Below are 27,061 nucleotides of genomic sequence, written 5' to 3'. Positions count from 1 at the left end.
CACGTCTTGTCAAAATCAGGGTCACTTTGGGGATAAAATCATCTTCCAAAACCTTCACGTACCATTTGGTATTCACCATGCCATCAAAGAATATTGCACTGATTATTCCGTGGCCTGATATTGCACACCACACAGTCACCCATTGAGGGTGAAGAGACTTCTAGTTCGCAAAATGCGGATTCTTATTCTTCCAAATGTGCCAATTTTGCTTATTGATGAACCCAATCAAACGAAAGTGGGCTTTCTCACTAAACAAAACCATACAGTGCATACTAATTTCCATAACACCTCGTGGCCAACCGAGCAGTTTGAATGTCCTAAAGCAAACCGTCCAGAGTTCAGTAGTTGTGATGATTTTATTTCATATAGTTCAGTAATTGTCACCCTGCATTATTATTTTGTGTGAAATAAAACAAAGTAAATGTCATTATAACAAGGCATTACATTTTTTAGGAGATTATGGTGGGAATTGTTGGCAATATGTGCTGTGTCAAGTGTGTCAGGAGCCATTTAGCAGGAAAAAGAGCAACTGTTGAAACATTTATGAAGTTGTTGGGCATTAGGGATGCACCTGTGCTCATACAACTAATTAGAGTGTTTGAATTGATATTGATTGACATTATTGACCAGCCACCACAATTATCTTCAAGGAATAATATGGAAGCCAATAACGATGAGGTTTGTATCTCCAGTGACTAATCATTTAAATGGCTTTCATGTTGAATTTCTCTATTGTTATCAGGAGTGACTAAACAATATTTATTATGTATCATGTTGTTCGAGGGCTTAATTTGTACTGCAGAAATTCTCAACTTTCACATATGCTGTCGAAGTAGTGACAAGTTATAATAAAGATAAGTAAATATAATTCTCATATAAATTTTTGTAGATTCCTAGATCACTACAGTATATACCATATTAAGAGTGGGCATAACCAAAAACATGTAATTAATGACAGAACGAGTTTCATTTTCTCTCTTAATTTAAAAGGTTCACTTGCATGGTGTAGTTAATCACATTGGTGGGACCATAGTTTACACAAATGATGTATCTCAGTATTCAGAGTGTTTTGTCATTAGAAATATTTCAAGAATAAACTGTAATACAGAATCATAAAAAGAATTCCAGGATTTGACAGTCTTGTTACATAAGTGAATAGAAATAGTTCTTATGTTGAAATCAGAATTCCTTGTTCACTCTCAGGGATACACTTTCAAATTCAACGTCTGCCACCTTGGGAATGTCACCAGCCTTTAAACCAGCATTGTAGGTTCCAAACAAGAAAATACTTACATAGGTTACAGGAAGACATATCTGTCAGCTCCAGGATGGACAAGTCCACTACCACCAGTAGCTGGCTGTTGTGCCCCTAATGGCCACAAGAAAGACACCCTCTGCATGGCCAAGAATGATATGTTACAAAGTTTTATTATTACATGTTCCAGAAGATACCACTCACAATTTGTCATAAGAATTGCATCTATGAAACAATGGAAAATCCAGCATGTAAAGTAACAATATTATGAAAAGGATAGTTGCTGCACATCAAATAGGTGAGATGTTGAGTAGCAGATAGGCACAACAAAAAGACTGTCAGAAAGTGAGCTTTCGGCCAGCAAAGGCTATGTTGGCCGAAAGCTCACTTTCTGAAAGTCTTTTTGTTGTGCCTATCTGGGACTCTGCAGCTTTGCTATATGATGAGTAGCAACTATCCTTCCCACAATATTGTTGAATTGCATTTATGGCTTCATGTTTACAAGATACAGATTAGACATGAGGTTAAGCTTGAGAACAGATTTTTCTTCTTTTCTTCACATTCCACAGTGCACTCTTCACAGTCTCGAACATGACAATATGTATGATGGTGGAATAAACTAACAAATAACTTGTCTTATCCAAAACCGTACGTCATTCAAGAGGAGCTTTACCCGTTACCACAAATGTTGCTTCCCTCTCAGCATATACTAGCTGTCTTCCCTCCATCCAACAGTAAAGTAATCTTTTCTTTGCAGAGATGTTATTTTGATTTACTGGAAATGAAATTACCACAAATTGAAGAATGAGAATATGTGAGTGGGAATAAGACTACTCTATTGCAGGATGGAGCTCTTTCATATTTCTCCTTACTGATATGATCAGCCTTAAATGACAAATTCCCCAACTCGAGGACTAGATGGATTTGCCCAATCTGTGATCCCCAGTCCTACAAATGTGGTCTATTTCTTCTGGGTCTACAGTAAGACCATTGTTTATAGTAAAACATTTCAGATTTCAGTTGTGTAAAGTATCAAAATTTAACTGAAATTTCAACTGAACACTAAAGATGCTTTATGAGACATGAACTGACATTAATTAGTTTCTACCAGTTAATGCTTATGTATCAAAACACACTGGAATGCTTATAACACTTCATACCTTTTTGAATTTTATGTTAAAAAATTTGTTCTTATACATTCGTCATTGCTTAATATAATTTTGTTCTTCTGGCATTCTTTTTAGATAGCTGTTGTGTACACTTGTCAGACCAAAAATTTAATATTTTTGGAGAGGCAGAATTGTAATAACATTTGTCAGGAAGTAGATCAGCTCTCATTAAATTATAATAACAAACATTACCAAGAAAAGCATTGAAATAATAAATCTATATTGGCTTTTCACAGCAGAATGGTGAAATGTTGAACTCATAATTGGTAGGAACTGGGTCCAATTCCCACTCTGGTCATCTAGATTTACATGTTCTTTGAATTCTACAAATCACTTCATGCAAATGCTGGAATGGTTCCTTCAGCAATGAGACACGTGTTTACTTCACATATTCTCGTCAAAAATGAGTTGGTTCTCCTTCATAATTGCTCCAAATGTAGTGCTAAGAAATCGAAGTTTATGGGCTTTTATACCAACTGACAATATTGAAGTATGTGGGTTGATTTTGGTAGATGATTTTTCCTTAACATTGTATTAATGTGCTCAGTATTCTATATATTAGGAAAAAAACTCAAAGAAATATTTAATACAATTCATGAGTACTGAGTTATTTTAGCCACAACCAACTGCTTGTTTCCTAATCTCTTGTGGGATGTATTTTTCAGATAAATCCTGGGTTTTTGCCAGTTTTAGGAAGTGAAAAGGCTCTCCATTAGCTTAAAAACATATAATTCTTTTAAAGGCAACTCATTGTGCTATTGTACGTTCTTTCTCCCGTGCAGTATTGGGGGGTTAGAATAGTTCTGTGGTAACAACTGCCTGTCATAAAAGACAAGTAAGGGAAGCTCCATCCTGAGTGAAACTTTGTGTTGACAGCACAGCTGTTTTTAGAAAGATCCATAGACTCAGTTCTGCCTTTGAAAATTACTCTCACTTAATTTGGTTGAATCACTTATGTTCTCCTTCAGGGTTTTCCCTCCGTAATCTTTCTAAATTTTGCAGAACCATGGGTCATCTGGAGAAGAATACTGTATGTGTTTGGTATGGACTAATTCAGCCACTCAAAATCCAGCACTGTAACCAATCTGTTGTGGGGGTATTGTCATGTAACTTAATGATCTTAGCCTCATAACAATACTAATACCATTTCCCTCAGCCCCCAAACCCACCGCACTGGTGGTAGCTATCCCTCTGAGGGAGCCAGAGATGCGTAGATTTCCTCCAGGATTATCAGAGAGGAGATCCGATGCCACGGCTCCCTCCTCCCCCCAGAACGGAACAGACCAGTGGCCTCAACTAAACAATGGCTAGAAGAGCTGTAGGCTGCAGGTCACAGAGCAGCACAATCACCTTTGGTACCAGAAATCAAGCTGACAAAATTTTCACAGGAACCAGAGTCGTGGAGCTCCACTATGCTTAAGTACCGCCCACAGTACATTATTATTTATCTTAGAATCTGTAGCCTGGACCTCGAATCTTTGATGCGGTGCGACTTCTTCATTAACCTCTATGGCAGTGACCACGTTTTAAGCTTTCTCTCCCTCAAAAACCATCAACAAATCAACAAATATCTTACACATTGATCACGCAGGAAAGCTAACTCGTAAGCCTGAAAACATGCAAAGCCAGTCAACGGAAGTGGATTGATGCTCTGATACAAGAACTCAGTGACATGATTACATATGTTGCAGAAGCAACCTCTGGAACTTCCCCAACAGAAACACGCACCATGGTGCTCGAAGGAAACAGCTGTAGCTATTAGAAAGAACAGGTGGGTGCTTCAGTGACACAAATGCAACCCTGCATTCAGTTGCTTGTGAAAACGATGTATTGAGGCATCATTTTCAATAAGAAAGAAAACATAGGTGCTGGAATCAATATATGATATGTATTATCTATCCTCAAAAGTATGATACAAGCTCTGCTGTATTTGTGGCCATCAGCTGCCCACAACAGTTCTCAGGATTTCCTTCGATGTTGTCATTAGTGCTAATCCATTGGCTATTGCTGAATTTTTTGTGGTACAATTTGCTTACATGCCCATGTTTAGCAGTTATCCTCTTTCTTTGTTTCCTTGCCTGTAAACGCTTGCTAGAGGAAAAAGAATTATCCTTCTAGACACATCTGGAATTGTTCAATGTCCCATTTGGAGAACACAGTACTTTAGCAGCAAGTTGAAACAAATCCCAGGAGTTGATAAGATCCCCAATCAAAAGTTTAAACTCCTTTTCAAGCACATAAAAAAAGAAAAAAAACACTTTTGAGATTTCAGACATATTAAGCAAGAAGGAGAACTTCTTTCCCAGTTGTGTGACAGTATTATCATCCACATCCTGAAACCAGGAAAAGACCTATGTAAGTTGAATAACTACAGACTGATCTAGTTTATGAATGGAGTATGTAAACTGTTTGAGAGAATGGTCAGCCAGCATTTCTGTCAGTGTGATATTGCAGTGCCTGTGTTATTAAGAGGAATGGTGCAATGTTCTTTTGGACATGCATACATATCAAAAGGAACATGCACCACAGAACACTGTGTCGTTCTTATTAACAACACAGGCATTGCAGTATCATATTTATCTGTCAATGCCAGGCAGTGACTTTCAATTAAAATGTCCTTCCCTATAAGGTAATTACATAATGTGTGCACGAGTACAGTTGCAATGGAGGAACAACGCATAAGGTGACTGCTTGCATCCAGCACAAATTTTTACTGTCATCATTCCCTTATACAGCTGATGGTTGTTCAGAATCGCAACTCAAATACATTTCATGTGTTTCTTTAAGTGCCTGGATGCAATGGGACATTTGCTTCCAATTTCTAAGTGCCTTCTGAGGATCCTGATTCGTCACAGGTCCTGTGACACAGCTGAAATCTGCAATTTGAAGGCCTTGAGAACTACTGGCACTTGAATGGCATCCTATCTGGAAAAAGCATAGGACACCACTTGAATCATCATATCTTGTCTACACTATGTGAATTATGGTTACCTAACTTCTTAGCTGTACATTTTTATTATAAATACTTGTACCAAGAGTTAAGCAAATCATTGCATCTTAATTATTCTGACTCATTATGTTAGCTTTTTATTGTTATTATTATCAGACTCACAGCTGAGACTGAAATGAATATGTGAGAGAATGTCTTTATACTACTTCTACACTAAGTGAATCTGTGAAGTGTGTGGCAGAAAGCAATTTTTATGCAGACATTGTAAAGTTTCATCCCATTCTATTTGCAGATGGAATGTGGGAAGAATAACTGTTTATATGCCACTGTGTGAACTGTTATTTTCCTGGTGTTTCCTATGTAACAGAGATGTTTCTTGCTGATGAATGTTCATGATTTCCATCCTGAAAGATTGCTTTTGTTTTCTAAGAGGGTGCTCATGAAACATACAGTGTCTTTCATCAAATGTGTGGCAGTTAAGATTACTCATTTCTATTAAGCTCTCTCACCAGTAAACAAGCTTGTGACTATTTCACCATCCTCCTATGTATACACCACATGTCCTCTGTGAGGTCTTTCTAATTTGAGTCTCATACTCTTGAGCAGTATGCAGATATGTGCTGTATAGGTGTTTTGTGTGCAATCTTTCCTGTAGACAAAGTGCAGTTTCCCATTATCCTATCAGTTATAACGTGGTTTCAGGACCGCTGGATGAGGTCAAGTATCCTGCTACAGGGATAGTGTCGATTAGCAGGGCAATAGGTTCATGGCGTCAGCTGGATGTCCAGCAACAAGTCATAAAAACAGCGATTGCATGGAGTGAAAGGCACAATACTACAATAGTGACAGTGTTGCCAGGTAACAGTCAACATCCCCAAGACACAGGCTGTTCTCAGTTGGGGAAATGTGCTCAGGTCAGCAAACAGCTTCATGTAATGGCCAATGTGCAGCATCACCGTGTTGAGCAGGTGCAGCTGAGGTGAGGTTACATTGTCAGCACTTCAGTGGAGTAGTGTAGCATCAGGCCCCCAGGCAGGCGGACAGCATGCTGCTATGACAGATTCCGCATTCACTCACATTGCCTCATGTAGCTTCGTGATTCAGGGCGGAGACCATTTGAGCACCCAGAGTGCAACCAAGAACCCCAGCATCGCGTTCAGTGACAGTGACATGCAGGGGCAAGCCTGCAGTAGCACTGTGTGATCACACTGTGGGGTGGCAGCTAGCCAGGCCCAGGTGTGAACCCTGGAGTCCCAGGTAGGCACCCTGAAGTTAGTAGTAGTCAGCCAGCAGATGGTCCTCTGGTTCGAAGTCACCAGTTTGACTTCTGGCAGCATCAGGCCTAGGCACAGAAAGTAGTTCTGTACCTAATGAAATCAGCATTGTAGCAGTGGTTAGATGACTAATTTTTAATGGATGACTTGGGTGGAGTAACTCTCGTAGCTGACTACACGTGGTGACGGACATTGCATAGTTGAAATGGTTGGTATTTATGGTTGCTCGATTCCTTGGCTGTTTTTTCAAGCCATTAGTGCTCATCACAGAGTATAGGGAAGTAGCCTGGTGCTGGGCCTAGACATGCTGAAACTGAGGTCGCTGCTGCACAGGTTGATTGCATACTTCTGTTTCGTCACTGGTGTTGCAGCCGTGGCAACGATTCTTGGTGTGCTGGCAAAGTCGGCCTTTAGCTTCTTGCAAAAGTACATCCTGCTAGCTTGTGCCTCATTTCCTTCTGTAAGGCTTCTTGCATCAGCCTGTAGCAACATTTTTCTGCTTACCCAGCCTTGGGTTTTTAACTGCCAAGTGATGCAAGCCATGGTGCAACATAATAAATCGGAGCATGCCATTTGATTTCCATGCAACTGAGTCTGCGTGACTATTCCATTTCATATCTGTATGCACTGTTACTCCCAAATAATTTTATGACATGAGTGACTCTAATTGTGATTCATTAATATGTTAGTCAAAGAATAACACACTTGTAAATTTTATGAAATGCACAACTTTGCATTTCTCTACATTCATTTCATATCTGTGTGCACTGTTGCTCCCAAATAATTCTATGACATGAGTGACTCTAATTGTGATTCATTAACATGTTAGTCAAAGAATAACACACTTCTAAATTTCATCAAATGCACAACTTTGCATTTCTCTACATTAAGAATTAGTTGCCAGTCTTTGCATCAGGCTGATATTTAGTTATGATGAAATTGGATGTCACTGCAATTGGCAAGTCATTAATGTATATCATGAACAGCTTTGGTGCCATGCGTGATACACCAGATATTGTTTCAGTGTTCGTAGATAAATCCCTATCCAGGACAATGTGTTGCATCCTTCTTATCAAGAAATTTTGATCCTGTTGCAAACTTGGTTAGATATCCTATAGGAATGTGTTTTCTTTACATAGTGTCAGTGTGGTCCTAAATCAAAATCTTTTCAGTGGTCTAGAAACACCGAAGCAATATTATTTCCTCTATGTCCATGAGGATATCACATGTGAACTGCACTTGTTGTGTATTGCGTGATTGGTGTATCCAGAGCTATTGATTTCTATGGAATAAGTTATTTTCTTCCATGTAGCCCATTATTTTTGAATTTGGCATATATTCTAGGAGTCTGCTACAAATAGAAATGAGTCATAAAAGGTGGCAGTTCTGTGATGTGGATCAGTTGCACTTCCTATGTAGGAGTGTGACTTACGGTCTTTTCCAGTCAAATGTAACATTTCTGTGCCCACAGGATCTGCAGTAAATTACAAAATTGGTGCTGGTTCATGTGCAAAATCTGTGTTTTTTTCTAAATGAAGGAACATTTGAAGACAGTATTGAACATGGTGCCTTTTGTTTTGCTATTTTCTTCTTCTAAGAACTGCCTTATCCCCAAGAGTGTGGACACTAATTTTTGTGCCTCTCACAGTCTCAACATATGAAAATTTCCTTGAAATTTTTAGATGGCCTGGTGATTTTATTTTGTTGTGGTAGTTATTGCAGGCCACAAGTTTCTGTTCTGGTAGCGAAGCACATTACAGTTAACATATACATATCAGCAGATTGATGCTTTGCTTTTTACTTGATTGCATTAGGTGCTTTTTCTTAAAAGTCTTCCTGATTATTTCTGCACAAGTGTGGTCTCAGCCATCATTAATTATTCTGTTATGTGTCTTATACAGTTATGTGTCTACTACAACAGTGTCACAGTAAAGCTTAGAAATACGATAGTGCAGGGTAATTAGTGTGTAATTGAAAGTAAATTTAAAATAACTATCAAACATTGTTTTGGGTGAAATGAATTTTTGGTGGTGATGAGAATAATAACAATGAAAATATGATAAATAAGCGTGTTATGTAATTGTTTTCTGTGTTCATATAACCACTGTGGACTAAAAAGTTTGTGTGTGTGTGTGTGTGTGTGTGTGTGTGTGTGTGTGTGTGTGTGTACTGTATGAGCCAGTGTTGTCAATCATAGTAATTTCCCAAACACTTTCTTCTGCTTACAGAAGTTAAGGAGAAATAAGTTCTCGGGTCATTTGTCAAGGCCATGTACTGTGAAAATACAGACTTCAATTGCATATTGTGTATAACTATAGTCGAGTTGTAATTTGACCCCTGACAGTAGCAGTGGGCTGGGCATTTCAGCTTTGCAGGCCTACCTCAGTCAGTAACGTTACGCGATTTTGTAAATGTCACCGTGGCAACACCTCTGTGTTATCACTACTCTGTAGGTGCCTAGTGTTTTCGCCAGCAGTTATTAGCACTTTGCAGTTGAAATCTGACAGTAGCCCCCCTTCTTGCAGCGGTGTACCGTAGGTCTCTAGAAGAGCGTAGCGTTCCAAAGGATTGGAAAAGGGCACAGGTCATCCCCGTTTTCAAGAAGGGACGTCGAACAGATGTGCAGAACTATAGACCTATATCTCTAACGTCGATCAGTTGTAGAATTTTGGAACACGTATTATGTTCGAGTATAATGACTTTTCTGGGGACTAGAAATCTGCTCTGTAGGAATCAGCATGGGTTTCGAAAAAGACTGTCGTGTGAAACCCAGCTCGCGCTATTTGTCCACGAGACTCAGGGGGCCATAGACACGGGTTCACAGGTAGATGCCGTGTTTCTTGTCTTCCGCAAGGCGTTCGATACAGTTCCCCACAGTTGTTTAATGAACAAAGTAAGACCAAATGGACTATCAGACCAATTGTGTGATTGAATTGAAGAGTTCCTAGGTAACAGAACGCAGCATGTCATTCTCAATGGAGAGAAGTCTTCCGAAGTAAGAGTGATTTCAGGTGTGCCGCATGGGAGTGTCATAGGACCGTTGCTATTCACAATATACATAAATGACCTTGTGGATGACATCGGAAATTCGCTGAGGCTTTTTGCAGATGATGCTGTGGTATATTGAGAGGTTGTAACAATGGAAAATTGTACTGAAATGCAGGAGGATCTGCAGCGAATTGACGCATGGTGCAGGGAATAGCAATTGAATCTCAATGTAGACAAGTGTGATGTGCTGCGAATACATAGAAAGCTATATCCCTTATCATTTAGCTACAAAATAGCAGGTCAGCAACTGGAAGCAGTTAATTCCATAAATTATCTGGGAGTACGCATTAGGAGTGATTTAAAATGGAATGATCATATAAAGTTGATTGTTGGTAAAGCAGATGGCAGACGGAGATTCATTGGAAGAATCCTAAGGAAATGCAATCTGAAAACAAAGGAAGTAGGTTACAGTATGCTTGTTCGCCCTCTGCTTGAATACTGCTCAGCAGTGTGGGATCCGCACCAGATAGGGTTGATAGAAGAGAGAGAGAATATCCAACGGAGAGCAGTGCGCTTCATTACAGGATCATTTAGTAATTGCGAAAGCGTTACGGAGATGATAGATAAACTCCAGTGGAAGACTCTGCAGGAGAGACGCTCAGTAGCTCGGTATGGGCTTTTGTTAAAGTATCGAGAACATACCCTCACCAAAGAGTCAAGCAGTATATTGCTCCCTGCTACGTATATCTCACGAAGAGACCATGAGGATAAAATCAGAGAGATTAGAGCCCACACAGAAGCATACCGACAATCCTTCTTTCCACGAACAATACGAGATTGGAATAGAAGGGAGAACCGATAGAGGTACTCAAGGTACCCTCCGCCACACACCGTCAGGTGGCTTGCGGAGCATGGATGTGGATGTAGATGTAGATGTAGATGAAGTCCTGTGGATCTTCTTACACTGCCTCGACTATAGTTGTGATAATTGTAAAACTGCTAGCGATAGGTTTTGCATTTGTTTACAGACTTTTTTTGTAATTTTTTAAGGGAACAGTTCCCTGTTGCATGTGATATGATATTAACAACAACTAACACAAGAGTATGAAACATATTTAAAGTGTATCCAGGCATTATAATTTGGATTAGAAATATTGTGAAGTACGACTAATAACAACAATGAAAAGGAACAGATTGCGCTTAGAGGAATAGAATAACAACATTGAAATAGGATAGATTGTGCATAGAGGAGCCATTGAGCAACAGGTAGACACATATAAAGTACAATGAAAAGTGGACTAAACTATTGGACATAGTCCTTTCTTAGATGTAGAAGGACTGAATTCAAGTCAATAGCTTAGTCTACTTTTAAATGTACTTTATAAGTGCCTGTCTATTACTCAGTGCCTTCTCTGTGTGGTGAGTAGCTGTCTATCCCATTTCATTGTTAATTTGTCTCTCATTAGATAGCAGAACATTGATGATGTGCTAACATAGACTTGGGGGAGACTTGGCTGATTTTGACATGTGACTTGACAGTGTAGTGGTAAGAGCTGATACTAGAACAGAAAATTTGAGAATTTGCTGTAATTTTTATTTGTTAGTGTAGAGAAGTAGTAATTATGCTGCACACTAGGTGGTATAGTGTGCAAAATATGTGACAAAACAGTAACTCCCTGATTTCCAGTGCAGGCAGATTGTTAGAGAAGAACTAGTTGAAGCAGGAATGTTGAAGGCTATTGGATTGCCCTATGTATTCCAATCACTGTAATCAGAAGCTGATGGAAACATTCATCATTATGGCAGATATTCATCAACTAAAGTTACTGATAGAGAAAAATCAAACCTCTGTAACCTTGAAAATGTGACGCTGAAGGCAACTACCACAGAGACCTGTAGAGCTAATCTGATAAATCTGATATCAGAAGTCAATCAATGTCTTGAACAACTTGTTGCAAACATGGTCTTAGCCAAGCAGCCAAAACTAAACAGCTGCGGCCCGATGGAGGTCTATGAACATCCACTTACCACTAAGATCCGTTAGTGTGCACAAATGGTACCAAGGCTTAACAAAAGTGATCAGTGATGGATAAAAGAAAATATTGTCTTAAGAGTCAGGCTCCCCTTTGTTTATGCCAAGGCCAGTGTACGAGGTCTGTTTAAGAAATTCTGGAACTTTGTCCACAAAATTTTTCTATGCTTACCTTTTACTTATTGTGCATGGTCTCCTTCGAAATACTCTCCTCCACAATTGACACATTGCTCCCAGTGCTGTTTCCACTTCTGGAAGCAGTTTTGGTATGCCTCTTGCTGGATCGTGTGAAGTGCTGTTCGTGAATTTTCTTTTATCTCGTCTATCGTTTCAAATCTTCATCCTTACAGCAGGGTTTTCAAGTTTGGAAATAAGAAAAAGTCTGCAGGGGGACGGTCTGGAGAGTACAGAGGATGAGGCAGCACAGTGATTTCATTTTTCTTGCAATAGTTATGCACCAACAGGGATGAATGTACGGGTGCATTATCATGATGCAAGAGCCATGAATTTTGTCACCACGTTTCAGGCCGTGTCCTTACATTTTCTTGCAAGTGTCGTAACATGTCCCAATAGTACCATCGATTAAGTGTGTCCTTGTGGCATGAATTCATGATGAACTAATCCTTCAGAGTCAAAGAAAATTGTCAGCGTGGCTTTGACATCTGACCTGACCTGACGAGCTTTTTTTGATCTTGGAGAACGTTTCATGACCCATTGTGAAGATTGAACCTCGATCTCAACATCATAACCATAGACCCACATCTCATCACTAGTTGTGATTCTCTTAATGAACATCTTGTTCTCAATTGCGTGATCCGAAAGCTCTTCACAGATTGTGAGGTGAAGGTCTTTCTGGTCTTGACCCATGAGCCGTGGGCCAAACTTGGCAGCAACACGATGCATTCCAAATTGCTGTGTCAGGATTTCATGACATGATCCAACTGAAATGTGATATTTTTTCTGAAACCTCTTGGGCAGTCAGTCTTTGATTGGCACACACAATTTCATTGATGTTCCTGACTTGAGCGTTGTCAGTAAACATTGAAGGGTGTCCTGAATGAGGGTCATTATTTTTAAATTCTGTCATTAAACTGTGTGAACAGTTTGTAACACCGAGTATGGCTTAAGCACTCATCACTGTAGACATCCTGCATCAGTTGGTGTGTCTCTGTAAAAGTTTTCTTGAGTTTCATGCAGTTTAATGCAGATGCGTTGCTCTTCTAACTCTCCCATCTCTGGATTTTCAAACTGTGTGACACAACGTTCTCTTCAATGCAACACTGAAACAATAACTAACATACATACAACAATGAAACTTCTGGCAGTTACACATTACACACAGGTGTGTGCAGGGATGACAACTGCATTTCGCTCTAAAACACCATTGGTGCAAAATTACAAATGTTCTGGAATTTTTTGAACAGATCTTGTATGTGTGAGTGATTTCCAGATAAGCATGTGTGTAAGACTTCTTTTTTCCCATTGTTAAATGTGGTTTGGAGAACAGTAGTGTAGTATTCTGTTTTTCCTATTGTTAATTTACAAGGCTGATTTGTTGCCACAGATTATGTAGATGTGCTAAGGTTCATGTATAATTACTGCTTAACAGGATCTCCATCTTGCATGATGATGATACACTCAGCTCTCTATGCTGTGTGTATCCTAGTTTTAGGGCATGGAATACGGTACAGATTTTCTTTCCATTTATTACGAATCCCAATGAAGAAGAGTTTGTTGGTGATTGTGATAAACCCAGACAAGTTGGTTGATGTAGCACTGGACCTTTTGTTATGTGGACCTTGCGATGCAGTGCCAAACGTATCAAGAAGAAAATCACATTGAAGCTATTTAGATGTGGAGGGCTGGAAGAAGAGTAAAGGAAATGTGGTGGCTGGATCAAGCTTTGCTTTTACAGTCTCTTATCTGCAAATACTGCTGTTGAAATGTCACATCTGATAATGCTGTTGTGAGAGCTATGTGTTAAGGAAGTAGCCTAAGAGGAAATGTGACTTCAATACTTGACGAAACATTATGAATTTGTTAGTAGGATTTTAGTAAATGTCTGAGGAGAATAAAAAATCCTGAATGTATGAAACACAAAACAAACAAATAATTAAAAGTACACAAAAAAAAGAAGGGCATGAGGAGGGGTGCAGCTGAAGTATCAAGAGAAGAGCTTCAGTGGAAGGATTTTGTGGGCAACAGACTGATAACAGAATAATGAAGGCGAGGAAAGATGTTGAGGAAACTATACGCCAGCCGGAATGGCTGAGCAGTTCTAGGCGCTTCAGTCTGGAACCGCGTGACCACTACAGTCGCAGGTTTGAATCCTGCCTTGGGCATGGATGTGTGTGATGTCCTTAGGTTAGTTAGGTTTAAGTAGTTCTAAGTTCAAAGGGACTGATGACCTCCAATGTTAAGTCCCATAGTGCTCAGAGCCATTTTAACCATTTGAGGAAACTATGACAGCAAGTCCTAAGTGTTGCTGCAATTTTAAGATCTGATGACAAGTAAAAAACAGAGTCTGTTGTGTATTCAAATAAATTAAAATTTAACCTGGACATCAAATTCTTTAGATTAATAAATATGAAACAGAGTTACAGCCCATTACTTGTCTTCAGGAGGCTGATGATAGACACACAAAAGTAAAGTAATTACATTATACCAATGGAGGGAACTGTTAGTTCCTTCCTCAGGGAGGGGAGTGGGATAATAAAGTGAGGAAGATTAAAAAGGAAAGGCGTGTCTCTCAGGTGAGTGTAATGAGGATGAGAGTAAACAAGAGATGAAGAGGTAGGTGTCAGGCAGACCAGAAGATCAGAGACAGAGAATCTTCATGTGATCTAATTATTCAATTTATTTAGATGTTGATGTCGCTTGTCTCCTCCAAATGCCAAAACAACCTTATTTAATGCAGATTGTTTCCTCTGTCCTTCTGCTGAGGTAGTACTTAGTCATTGGTGATTGACCTACCTGTGATGGAGAAAACTAACTTACCATTATTCATTGGAATAACATCAACATTGAAGATGGTGATGGGTCTGCTATTGGTATATGAAGGTGATTCTCAGAAGTGGTGGCTATTCAGGGTGTGTGTTGAGAAAAAGATTAGTCGTAGCTAGAGGTCTGCGCGGATAAGAAAAGTGCAATCCGCATCTGCACCGCATCCGCAAGGTCCTAATCCACAACTGCATCCGCAGCAATTAACCCACATCCGCAAGTTTCTTATCCGCATCTGCATATATTTAAATTTTGAATGAGTAATTAATAGTAATGGACAGTAGTACTTACAAGGGAACCTCCCCATCGCACCCCCCTCAGATTTAGTTATAAGTTGGCACAATGGATAGGCCTTGAAAAACTGAACACAGATCAATCGAGAAAACAGGAAGAAGTTGTGTGGAAGTATGAAAAAAATAAGCAAAATATACAAACTGAATAGTCTATGCATATGATGTACAACATCAAGGACAATCTCATCTCATGAGCGCCGTGGTCCCGTGGCTAGCGTTAGCAGCTGAAGTGCTAGAGGTCCTTGGTTCAAATCTACCCTCGAGCGAAAATTTTAATTTTTTATTTTCAGACAATTATTATCTGTCCGTCCGATGCGATCACTTTTTTGGGAGTGATTATCACATCCACCAGAAAACCTAAATCGGGCAAGGTAAAAGAATCTTTTTACCCATTCGCCAAGTGTACAAGTTAGGTGAGTCGACAACATATTCTTGTCATATGACGCACACGCCGTCCCCAGTGTCGTATAGAATATATCAGATGTGTTTTCCTGTGGAGGAATCAGTTGACCTATGACCTTGCGATCAAATGTTTTCGGTTCCCATTGGAGAGGCACGTCCTTTTGTCTACTAATCGCACTGTTTTGCGGTGCGGTCGCAAAACACAGACACTAAACTTATTACAGTGAACAGAGACGTCAATGAACGAACGGACAGATCATAACTTTGCGAAAATAAAGTAGGTAAAAAATTTCACCCGACGAAAGACTTGAACCATGGACCTCTCATTCCGCAGCTGCTCACGCTAACCACGAGACCACGGCGCTCCTGAGCTTGCGCTATCCTTGATGTTGCTTATCTTGCACATGGACTACTCAGTTTGTATATTTTGCTTATTTTTTCATAGTTCCACACAACTTCTTACTGTTTTCTCGATTGATCTGTGTTCAGTTTTTCAAGGCCTATCGAATGTGCCAACCTCTAACTAAATCTGAGGGGGGTGCGATGGGGAGGTTCCCTTGTTAGAATTATGGTATGTAATGACATAGTTATTGTTAGGGTGCCATTTCTGTGACAACTTAACTACTTTGGACTTCTTAAATCACAGGGAATGCTCTATACCTACTCTAAAGCAGACCATTCCAAACAGGAAAGCATCGGCGCTCCAGATCTCATGAGATTGGAAACGCTATTTAAAAAAATAACATTCAATGTAATAGTATTAAATGGTGAAAATACATGTATAGAAACAATTATATTTCACTGCTCTTGTCCCAAGGCATCTGAAAATGAAGATGGTTTTAAGGTGTTACTAGCACATTGCATTATTTACCGACAGTTTTTTTGTACTCACTGCTTGGATGTGTCAAATTTTGAAGCCATTCATGTCAGCTGATGATTATATTATAGCTTACGTGTTCAGTCCATCGTCATTTCCAGGTGAAAATATTTACAGCATTAGGCCTACACTGCAAAATGCTGGCACACCTGTGAAAAAATTAAACTGCCAGCAATAATTGATGTTGTCTGGAAGAAATAACTCGTCTTCCGAAGAGTGACAACAAAATCACTGGTTATAGAAATTAGGAGTCCATTTAGCTTTAGCTAAAAATATGATTGAAATCTCGAACCTCACCTTTTGGCTGGTTTATTGAATTAAGACCTAGCGATAAATGAAATGTCTGTTTCATTCTCAACTAAGTAAAGTTTTTCACACTTTAAAACATCTTCAACATTGGTCTAAATTACTAAGATAAAATTTGCAGTAGATAGCGCAGTTAATACTTTCAATGTTAAAAAATAATTTTTTTCAAAGTTTAATAGAGCTGCAAACGATTTCAAGATGTCTATATAAAAACCACTGTCCCATAACTTCCAATGTTAGGCACTGTTCCCTGTTAAGCAATACCGAGTTACAGTTAAAATGTTCAATTTTGTTACGAATTTCAGCCCTTATCTTTACTAATTGGCTGGTAAATTAAAAGACACATTATTATTTTGGATGATTTGAATATTTTGTAAGTTTTCAATGTGTTCAGAATAATCTTCCACAGGCTATCGCAGTCACAGCTTGTTGGTGGTCGTGAGCCGTAGTTTGAAATCCCACTTGTAATTAATTACAAGGCCCGCCGTGCCACCGCTCTGTCTTCAAATTTGGCGGAACTTCAGGAACTTTAACGTCTGTCTTGGTATTTAAATAAGTAATTATGCTACTTTGTCCAGTCTCACACGAATGTTTTAACAAATTTGAAGTTCCACTTTTATGTCCAGTTTTTACATGCAAAACAAGCCACTATATCTTTTATCTTTTCGTTGCCATCAAATACGTATCCGAATTTTTCCAAATTGGCGATTTCAATTTGTTTTCCTTCACTAATGTAAAATTACCTTTTTTCACCTTACATGAAATTGTATCCATCGATATGGTGTTCATTTGAAGAAAGAACTCTCACTGATATTTGCTATGATGCACGTTGTCACTCGGTCACCACAAAGCGCTAACTGAAGGCAGCGGAAAATTGCAACGGGCACCTGTCTGGCAGACAGTGGGCAGGTTTGCCACCCAGAGAGCACTACACAGGCCACACAAATGACACGGTCGCGGAAACGGATTAGGCGCAGGTCTCTTGGGTACAGCTACGTCAGTCGTAGCCAGGGGCTGAGGACAACAGACATCCGCCCTACCCGGGCACTGCAAGATTCCAAGAATGTCAACAGACTTGAAGTTTTCAATTAACATTGCAACATACGTACTGGGCAGATGCCTTGCTCATTATCCGCAGATGACACGCGGATATCCGCGCCGGTCGTGATTTTATCCGCCAAGTAACAAATACTGCGGATATCCGTGGATATATCCGCGGATATCCGCATCTGCGCAGACCTCTAGTCATAACCTAGCTGGAAAATCTAATCGATTAATTACAAGATAGAGAAATACCAACTCACAACAGTTAACACTTTCCTGTGTATTTCTCGAAGCACTTGCTAATATGGCTAGACAGGATCAACAGTTCAATGTTGAATGTGAAGCATACATTGAGCTTAGTGTCTGTGCAAAGAAATTGTTGTGACACCAAAGCCATGTAGTAATGCTGTTTAATATGGAAAGTGCTGCAAAGCAAATAATTTTAATTAGTTTGACTTCATTATTGCAGTGGTATGAAAATCCAGCAGTGTGAATGTCAGTTATTAAGGTTTGACTCATGATATTCAGGAAAGGCTCAAATAAAGAAATAGAAAACTCACATTGGGGCCATTGTGGTTCTTATGCCATGTCTGTGTGCAATTAAGGCCTGCACATTGAATGTAAATAATTATTGATAAAAATGATACTGAATTGACTCGAGGATTTTGGTTGGTGGTTTTTATTTATTTATTTACTTATTTACTCGTCAAGTTCTGTAGAACCAAATTGAGGAGCAAATCTCCAGGGTCATGGAACATGTCAGTATATGAAATTACAACATAAAAGTAATAACAGATAAAACTAAAATGTTTATGAAATGGAAAAACGTCAGTCCATAAGTTTAAGTAAATGCAATCAACATAGAACAAGAATCAGCTTAATTTTTCAAGGAACTCCTCGACAGAATAGAAGGAGTGAACTATGATGAAACTCTTCAGTTTCGATTTGAAAGCGCATGGATTACTGCTAAGATTTTTGAATTTGAGTGGTAGCTTATTGAAAATGGATGCAGCGGTATACGGCACACCTTTCTGCACAAGAGTTGAGGAAGTCCGATCCAGATGCAGGTTTCATTTCTGCCGAGTATCAACTGAGTGAAAGCTGTTTATTCTTGGAAATAAGCTAATATTGTTAACAAGAAATGACAGTTAGGAATATACATATATTGAGAGACCAATGTCAAAATACCCAGACTCATGAACAGGGGTCGACAAGAGGTTCGTGAACTTACACCACTTATTGCCCGAGCTGCCTGTTTCTGAGCCTTTTAGAATGGGAAGAGTTACCCCAAAATACAATACCATATGACATAACCGAATGAAAATAAGCAGAGTAGACTAATTTTCGTGCTGAACAATCACTCATTTCAGATACCGTTTGAATAGTAAAAATGGCAGCATTAAGATCCTGAATGTGGGCTTTCCACGACAGTTTACTATCTATCTGAACACCTAGAAATTTGAATTTTCAGCTTCACTAATCATATGCCAGTTCTGTGAAAAAACATCAGGTTTTGTTGAATTGTGTTAGAAACTGTAAAAACTGAGTCTTACTGTGATTTGACATTAGTTCATTTTCTACAAGCCATGAACTTACGTCACGAACTGCACTATTTGAAACCGAACCAATGTTGCACACAACATCCTTTACTACCAAGCTAGTGTCATAAGCAAACAGAAATATTTTAGAGTTATTCGTAATACTGTATCATTTATATAAATAAAGAACAGGAGTAGCCCCAACACAGATTCCTTGGGGCACCCCGCACTTGACCATACCAACTCAGACCCCACATCACAGCCATTATCAACATTGTGAATAATGACCTTTTGCTGTCTGTTGCTAGAGTAAGAGGTGAACCAATTGTGAGCTACTCCCTGTATTCCGTAATGGTCCTGTTTCTCGAGCAATATTTTGTGATCAACACAATCAAATGCCTTAGTTAAATCAAAAACTATGCCTAGCATTCAAAACTTTTTGCTTAACCCATCCAGTACCTCACAGAGAAATGAGAATATAGCATTTTCAGTTGTTAAACGACTTCTAAAGCCAAACTGTACATTTGATAGCAAATCATGTGATATAAAATGATCAATTATCCTTACATACACAGCCTTTTCAAAACCTCAGCAAACACTGCTGGCATAGAAATAGGTCTCAAATTATCTGCATTATCCATTTCTCCCTTTTTATAAAGCAGCTTTACTACTGACTACTTCAGTCATTCAGGAAACTGACCATTCCTAAAGGAAAAATTACAAATATGGCTAGATACAGGGCTAACATGTGCAACACAGTACTTTAATTCTCTGCTAGCCACTCCATCATAACCATGAGAGTCCTTAGTCTTCAGTGATTTAATTATTGACTCAAACTCCCCCTTGTCTGTTATCACAGAGGAGTATTTCAGACATCAATCTCAGAAAGGCATTTGCCAAGAAAGTTATGTGATTCCCTGTAGAAACTAAATTTTTATTTAATTCACCAGCAATGCTCAGAAAATGATTGTTAAATACTGTACATATATCTGATATATCAGTAACAGAAATATTTTTACTACGAACTGACTTTATATTGTCAACCTTGTGCTGCTGACCAGACACTTCCTTCACAACTGACCATATGGTTTTAATTTTATCCTGTGAATAAGCTATTCTATTTGCATACCACATACTCTTTGCCTTCGTAATAACATTTTCAAGCACCTTACAATACTGTTTGTAATGGGCTACTGTAGCTTGATTATGACTACTTCTCTTACATTTTGATATAATTCCCACTTTGTTCTACATGATATCCTTATCCCACTAGTCAGCCACCCAGGCTGCCTATTACTGTTAGTACCCCATTTAGAACATTCTAATCGAAAGCAGCTCTCAAAGAGCATGAGAAATGTGTTAAGGAAAGCATTATATTTATCATCTATGTTATTGGCACTATAAACATCCAGCCACTCTTGTTCCTTGATAAGGTTTAAAAAACTCTCTATTGTTGTTGGATTAACTTTCCTACATAGTTTGTAATTATATGTGACGTTTGTTTGAGTACAAAAGCCTTTTACTTTTAAATTTGTGCATCGTGGTCTGAAAGGCCATTCACCCTTTTACTAACAGAATGCCCATCTAGTAATGAAGAATGAATAAAAATATTGTCTTTGGCTGTGCTTCTGTTCTCCTGCACCACAGTTGGAACAAACACAGTCCGCATCAGATCATATGAATTTAGGAGATCTACCAACATCCTTTTCCTTGCACCATCATATATAACTAATTTCTGGTACTTCCTACAAACTGAATCAAGAACCTTCTCTATCTTGAGCAGAAATGCTCTGAAGTCAGAGTTAGGGGACCTATAAACAACAAATTTAACTGCCGCTGCACAATATTCAAATAGCCGTTCAGTGCAGTGTTGTGACACATCTATGGACTCAAATGGAGTACTGTTTTTTACGTACATAGCCACTCCCCCACTCCACAAGGAACTCCTTGAAAAACAGCCAGCTAATTTACATCCTGGTAAATAATAGTAGTAGTAGTAGTAGTTGTAGTTGTAGTATGGTATGGTATTCTGCCTTACGGTAGGTCTTGTCATGGGTTAAGCCTCTTCCACTTTTGTCTGTCCATAGCCAGTCGTTTCATTTCTGAAAATTTGTCTCCTTTGATATTGTCCAGCATTTGATATCTTCTTTTTCCTCTTCCCCTTTTTCCCTCCACCATTCCTTCGATTCCTTCCTTCAATAAACAGTCCATCCTCAAACAATGTTCACTCCAGTTCTGTTTTTTCTTTCTGATTACTTTCAGCATGTATCTTTCTTCTCCAACTCTCCTTAATACTTCTTCATTCCTTACTCAGTCTTCCCATTTCACTTTTTCCATTCTTCTCCATATCCACATCTTTAGTACCACCAACCTTCTTTCATCTTCCTTCCTCAATGTCCAGGCCTCCACACCATACAGTGCAATGCTCCAGATGTAACATTTGGCAAGTCTTTTCCTCAGGTTTTTGTTTAGTGGCCTACAAAGTAATTTCTGTTTCCTCTTGAATCCTTCTTTTGCCATTGCAATTCTTTTCCTAATTTCTGCTGAGCAATACATATCATCCTTTATTACACTTCCCAAGTAACTGAAGTTATTCACTTGCTCTATTTCCTTTCCCCCTATTTTCATACGGCATTTTCTCTCATTTCCTCCTATTACCATGCCTCTGAATCGTCAAATTATTTAAGTGATGTTCTGATATACCAGTAATTTCAGAGTCAACATCTATAAGCAGTACACTAACTTTATCTATAATACCTCTTATATTTTGATGTAATATGCTAATTCCTTCACTACTTGGAAACATGATGTCATCTGAAGATGAGCCCTTAGTTAGAGGGATTTCCTTTAAGCAGGTATACCTATCAGCTGACCTCAATTTAAAAAAAAAAGTGCAGCTCTAACACCAACAATTACAGGAATTTTTCCATGAGTGATTCCACCACCACTCACTACACTGTCACCTATAAGCTTTGCCAACCTCCCCTTCCCATACCTATTGAGGTGCAGGCCTTGCTTAGTGAAATCTGATCTACTGATAGACCCAACTGGCACCAATGAAATGTGACCCATGCCCTCTGCCATCAGCGCCCTCCCCAGCCCCATGTTGACGTGCCTAACAGCCGTATTAAGATTAGGCCGATCATGACACTGAAACAGTTGCACGAAATGCACATTAGTGCCACCAGTTTGAGTAGCTATCTTTACCAGGTCACCACCTACATCATATTCCCCATCCCTATCAAGACGGTTCCCTGGCCCACCCACTATCACTACCTGATCCTCCTCCGTAAAATTCCTACATAACTCCCCTCTGCTGTCAGTCAAGAGCCAACTCTGCACCAGACTTCACAATGCTGGTGACCTGGTACTCACTCCCCAACACTTCCTGCAACTGCTGGCCCACACCTCTACCGTGGGAACTACTTAGCAGCAGAACCTTCTTCTTTCTATTAGACTTTGCAACTGACCTAGGCCTCCTCACTGCTGAGGACTGCTGCATGTTCTCTACATCTACAGCTACAAGAGGCTCCTCTCCACTCAACTCTGACAGTTGGTCTAATCTATTGCATATACGCAAAGTATAACTGTCTGAATACCTCCTCCTCCTAGCTGCCTTCTTACCAACTGCCAGTTCCCATTCTTCACCACCCTTCATCCTCCTCAACCTATCTAGTTCCTCCTTTGCACATTGTAACTGCACCTGAAGTTTACAGATCTTATGCTCCTGCTCCTCTATCAACTTATTTCTACTACAGATACTGCATTCCCAGGAGAGGATATTGGTAGAATACCCACTGGCTTCCCCACTGCATTCCCCCCCAATGAAAATACTTTGAACAAATCTGACACCGTAACCCTCTACTCACAAACTTAAGACAGAGCCCACACTTCTCACTCATGGTAAAATTTTACAGCTACTGAAGAAGACTATACGTCTATGTTACCTAAGTTCAGTTACATCAGTAGAACTTTTTATAGAACTAACAATAGCAGTCTGGAAATTCTCTGTCTACTAAGAAAGCAGCTACTTGTTTTAGTAGTATTACACCACCACCACCACCACCACCAACACCAACAAAATTTCACAAAATTATTAGCTAAAACCAAAAATTCAAGTGACCATTGGAACATTCAACGAAGTTAAAACATTGAATGAAAATTTCACTAGAAACAATAAGAAACATCAGCTGAAAACAAAAGCCTGAAATTTACTAAACGAGTTCAGTGCACAGAAAACTCTAAAAAGCACAGTGAGCGAATGTTTTCGAAAGTTTATTAAATTGTTATTTCGCCACAAACAGCACGAAACACCACTGAAAACTGTTAAATTTAAAAACTGTATAACAGAGCACAAATAACTTTGTCAGTACTTAGCTTTATAACTGCTACAGCCGCAACTGCACGCTCTAAAATGTAAACACACTACCGAGGCATGAGGCTTACACGAGCTGGATAGAAATACACACACACACACACACACACACACACACACACACACACACACACACATCTGTGCCTTTATACAGGGTGTTACAAAAAGGTACGGCCAAACTTTCAGGAAACATTCCTCACACACAAAGAAAGAAAATATGTTGTGTGGACATGTGTCCGGAAACACTTACTTTCCGTGTTAGAGCTCATTTTATTACTTCTCTTCAAATCACATTTATCATGGAATGGAAACACACAGCAACAGAACGTATCAGTGTGACTTCAAACACTTTGTTACAGGAAATGTTCAAAATGTCCTCCGTTAGCGAGGATACATGCATCCACCCTCCGTCGCATGGAATCCCTGATGCGCTGATGCAGCCCTGGAGAATGGCTTATTGTATCACAGCCGTCCACAATATGAGCATGAGGAGTCTCTACATTTGGTACTGGGGTTGCGTAGACAAGAGCTTTCAAATGCCCCCATAAATGAAAGTCAAGAGGGTTGAGGTCAGGAGAGCGTGGAGACCATGGAATTGGTCCGCCTCTACCAATCCATCGGTCACCGAAACTGTTGTTGAGAAGCATACGAACACTTCGACTGAAATGTGCAGGAGCTCCATCGTGCATGAACCACATGTTGTGTCGTACTTGTAAAGGCACATGTTCTAGCAGCACAGGTAGAGTATCCTGTATGAAATCATGATAACGTGCTCCATTGAGCGTAGGTGGAAGAACATGGGGCCCAATCAAGACATCACCAACAATGCCTGCCCAAATGTTCACTGAAAATCTGTGTTGATGACGTGATTGCACAATTGCTTGCGGATTCTCGTCAGCCCACACATGTTGATTGTGAAAATTTACAATTTGTTCACGTTGGAATGAAGCCTCATCTGTAAAGGGAACATTTGCACTGAAATGAGGATTGACACATTGTTGGATGAACCATTCGCAGAAGTGTACCCGTGGAGGCCAATCAGCTGCTGATAGTGCCTGCACACACTGTACATGGTACGGAAACAACTGGTTCTCCCGTAGCACTCTCCATACAGTGACGTGGTCAACGTTACCTTGTACAGCATCAACTTCTCTGATGCTGACATTAGGGTTATCGTCAACTGCACGAAGAATTGCCTCGTCCATTGCAGGTATCCTCATCATTCTAGGTCTTCCCCAGTCGCGAGTCATAGGCTGGAATGTTCCGTGCTCCCGAAGACGCCGATCAATTGCTTCGAACGTCTTCCTGTCGGGACACCTTCGTTCTGGAAATCTGTCTCGATACAAATGTACCGCACCACGGCTATTGCCCCGTGCTAATCCATACGTCAAATGGGCATCTGGCAAATCCGAATTTGTAAACATTGCACTGACTGCAAAACCACGTTCGTGATGAACAATAACCTGTTGATGCTACGTACTGATGTGCTTGATGCTAGTACTGTAGAGCAATGAGTCGCATGCCAACACAAGCATCAAAGTCAACATTACCTTCCTTCAATTGGGCCAACTGGCGGTGAATCGAGGAAGTACAGTACATACTGACGAAACTGAAATGAGCTCTAACATAGAAATTAAGCGTTTCCAGACACATGTCCACATAACATCTTTTCTTTATTTGTGTGTGAGGAATGTTTCCTGAAAGTTTGGCCGTACCTTTTTGTAACACCCTGTATAGGGCCAGTTGGATGCACTGTGCATTGTGCATTCGGCCGGCATTATGTAGGGTCATAGGCATTTGTTTGCAAGTGTGTGTGTGTGTGTGTGTGTGTGTGTGTGTGTGTGTGTGTGTGTGTGTGTGTTTCACTTAACATGTAAAACGGAGCAGTGCTGGAAGTGGATGCTGTGAGGTGTGTTGAAAATGCGAGACAGTCTGTCGACAGCTGATCTTGAATGACCAATGACTAAACTGTGCCAGATGACATGTTTTGTAGCCCTCTATTTAAACTCGTTTCCTAAGCTAACCACAACACTGACATCTGCAATGTATATGGGAGAACGGCGGTTAGCACTATGCGGCAGAACTAAAATCACGATCACTTCATTCATGGCAATAAAAACTATGAGCAAACTGAAGACAGAAAAAATTCATTTTCAGCGCTAACAGTAAACTGTAATTTCTTGCTATCATTGTTTACCTGAAGCTATCCTCCCACTGGCTGCATGACCTGCCACGTTACCGACTGATGAGAAGTTCATGTTGCACTTTGTTGCAGATTACAGGCGACACAGGTAGAATCCAAACAAAAAAAGTATGATGGGAAGAAAAGAAGAACGAATAAAAAAGTCAATACAGTGATGAAAATGATGCGACAAAGTATTAGAAATAAAAAAAAATACATTTAAACCAATTAATTGAATAAAAATAGTAATGAGACTCTTTTGGTTTGATTTAAAAATTAAAAAAATTGCAGTGCATTTGACGAGTTTCAAACTTATGACATACACATCAGGCTTATATGCTTACCATTATTATGCTAGGCCGCAACTTTGGGCTAAGTGGGAATTTTGACCCAGTCACAATGATGAATTGCACCCTTGAAAAATTTAGCTTCAACAACATTGTGCGAAGCTTACCTAATGTAAGCTGATCTCTGTATTTACGATAACTGTAAATGTGAATCTGAATTGAGTCTTGTGCAGAAATATCCAGTAGAATTTGTTTAGCGGTGCGTAGGAAATGTGATTGTTCCATCTGTATCGTCGTGTGTGTGTGTGATGAAGTACAAAATAGAAGTGCCGACACATGATTCAGGACTCAAATGCATAAAGAAAGAGAACTGAACAGGGAATTGGAAGTGAACTGACCAATTATTGTGATGGTTTGGCAGTGGTGAATGGTTTGGGCATGGCATTGAGCACTCAGATATGAGAAAACCAGCTCCAATGCATGAAGTTTCAGTTATCAAGTAATTTTAATCAGAATATAATTTTCATTGTCTGCCGTGTGTGTGTGTGTCAGTGACTCAAAGCTTCTGTTATTTGGTGAATGGTCCCAAATTATTTACATCTTGCTAGAACTTTCATCTTTTCCAATTTTTTTTTTAATTGTTCAGTAGTTGCTCAATGTTCCAAGACATGTTAACTTTTTGTGTCACTGTTTATGTTTTAGTAATCGTAACTATTCTTGTATCTATAATTATTTTGCTGTCTGTAATTATTTTGGTCATTGTAATCATTGTCATAGTTATATTAATTTTGGTGAGATATTCTGCCTGATGCAAGACGCTGTTTGTATGTTTGTTTTACTTTTGCTAAATATGTTTCAGCACTTCTTTTTCTATCGGCAGTAGGATATTTTTATTTGCAAGTATGCAAATTATTATGATTCTCTTACATTTTAATTACAGCCTAAAGTTATTTATATACTTATAAAGGAGCAATAATTATACATCAAATTAGCATTGGTTGATATATGTAGTTAATTGCACAATTTCACTTGACTGATACACAAAATACTGTAGGTTTTTGTTTTGGTGAAAATAAGGACTAGAATACA

At 39.4% G+C, this 27,061-nt stretch overlaps 1 protein-coding gene across 2 annotated transcripts in view; it reads left to right on the top strand.

Annotated features, from left to right (window-relative positions):
* Window positions 1–27,061, top strand: part of LOC124605276 — a 102,987-nt gene that overhangs the window by 14,952 nt on the left and 60,974 nt on the right. For both annotated transcript variants that reach the window (XM_047136847.1, XM_047136846.1), the window contains exon 4: window positions 454–678. In XM_047136847.1, coding sequence (XP_046992803.1) covers window positions 454–678 — 225 coding nt within the window. The remainder of the gene's footprint in view (window positions 1–453; window positions 679–27,061) is intronic.

This window comes from Schistocerca americana, chromosome 3 (assembly GCF_021461395.2).
Source record: "Schistocerca americana isolate TAMUIC-IGC-003095 chromosome 3, iqSchAmer2.1, whole genome shotgun sequence".
In the NCBI taxonomy this organism is placed as follows: Eukaryota; Metazoa; Arthropoda; class Insecta; order Orthoptera; family Acrididae; genus Schistocerca; species Schistocerca americana.
This window is presented reverse-complemented; position numbering and strand designations above follow the sequence as displayed.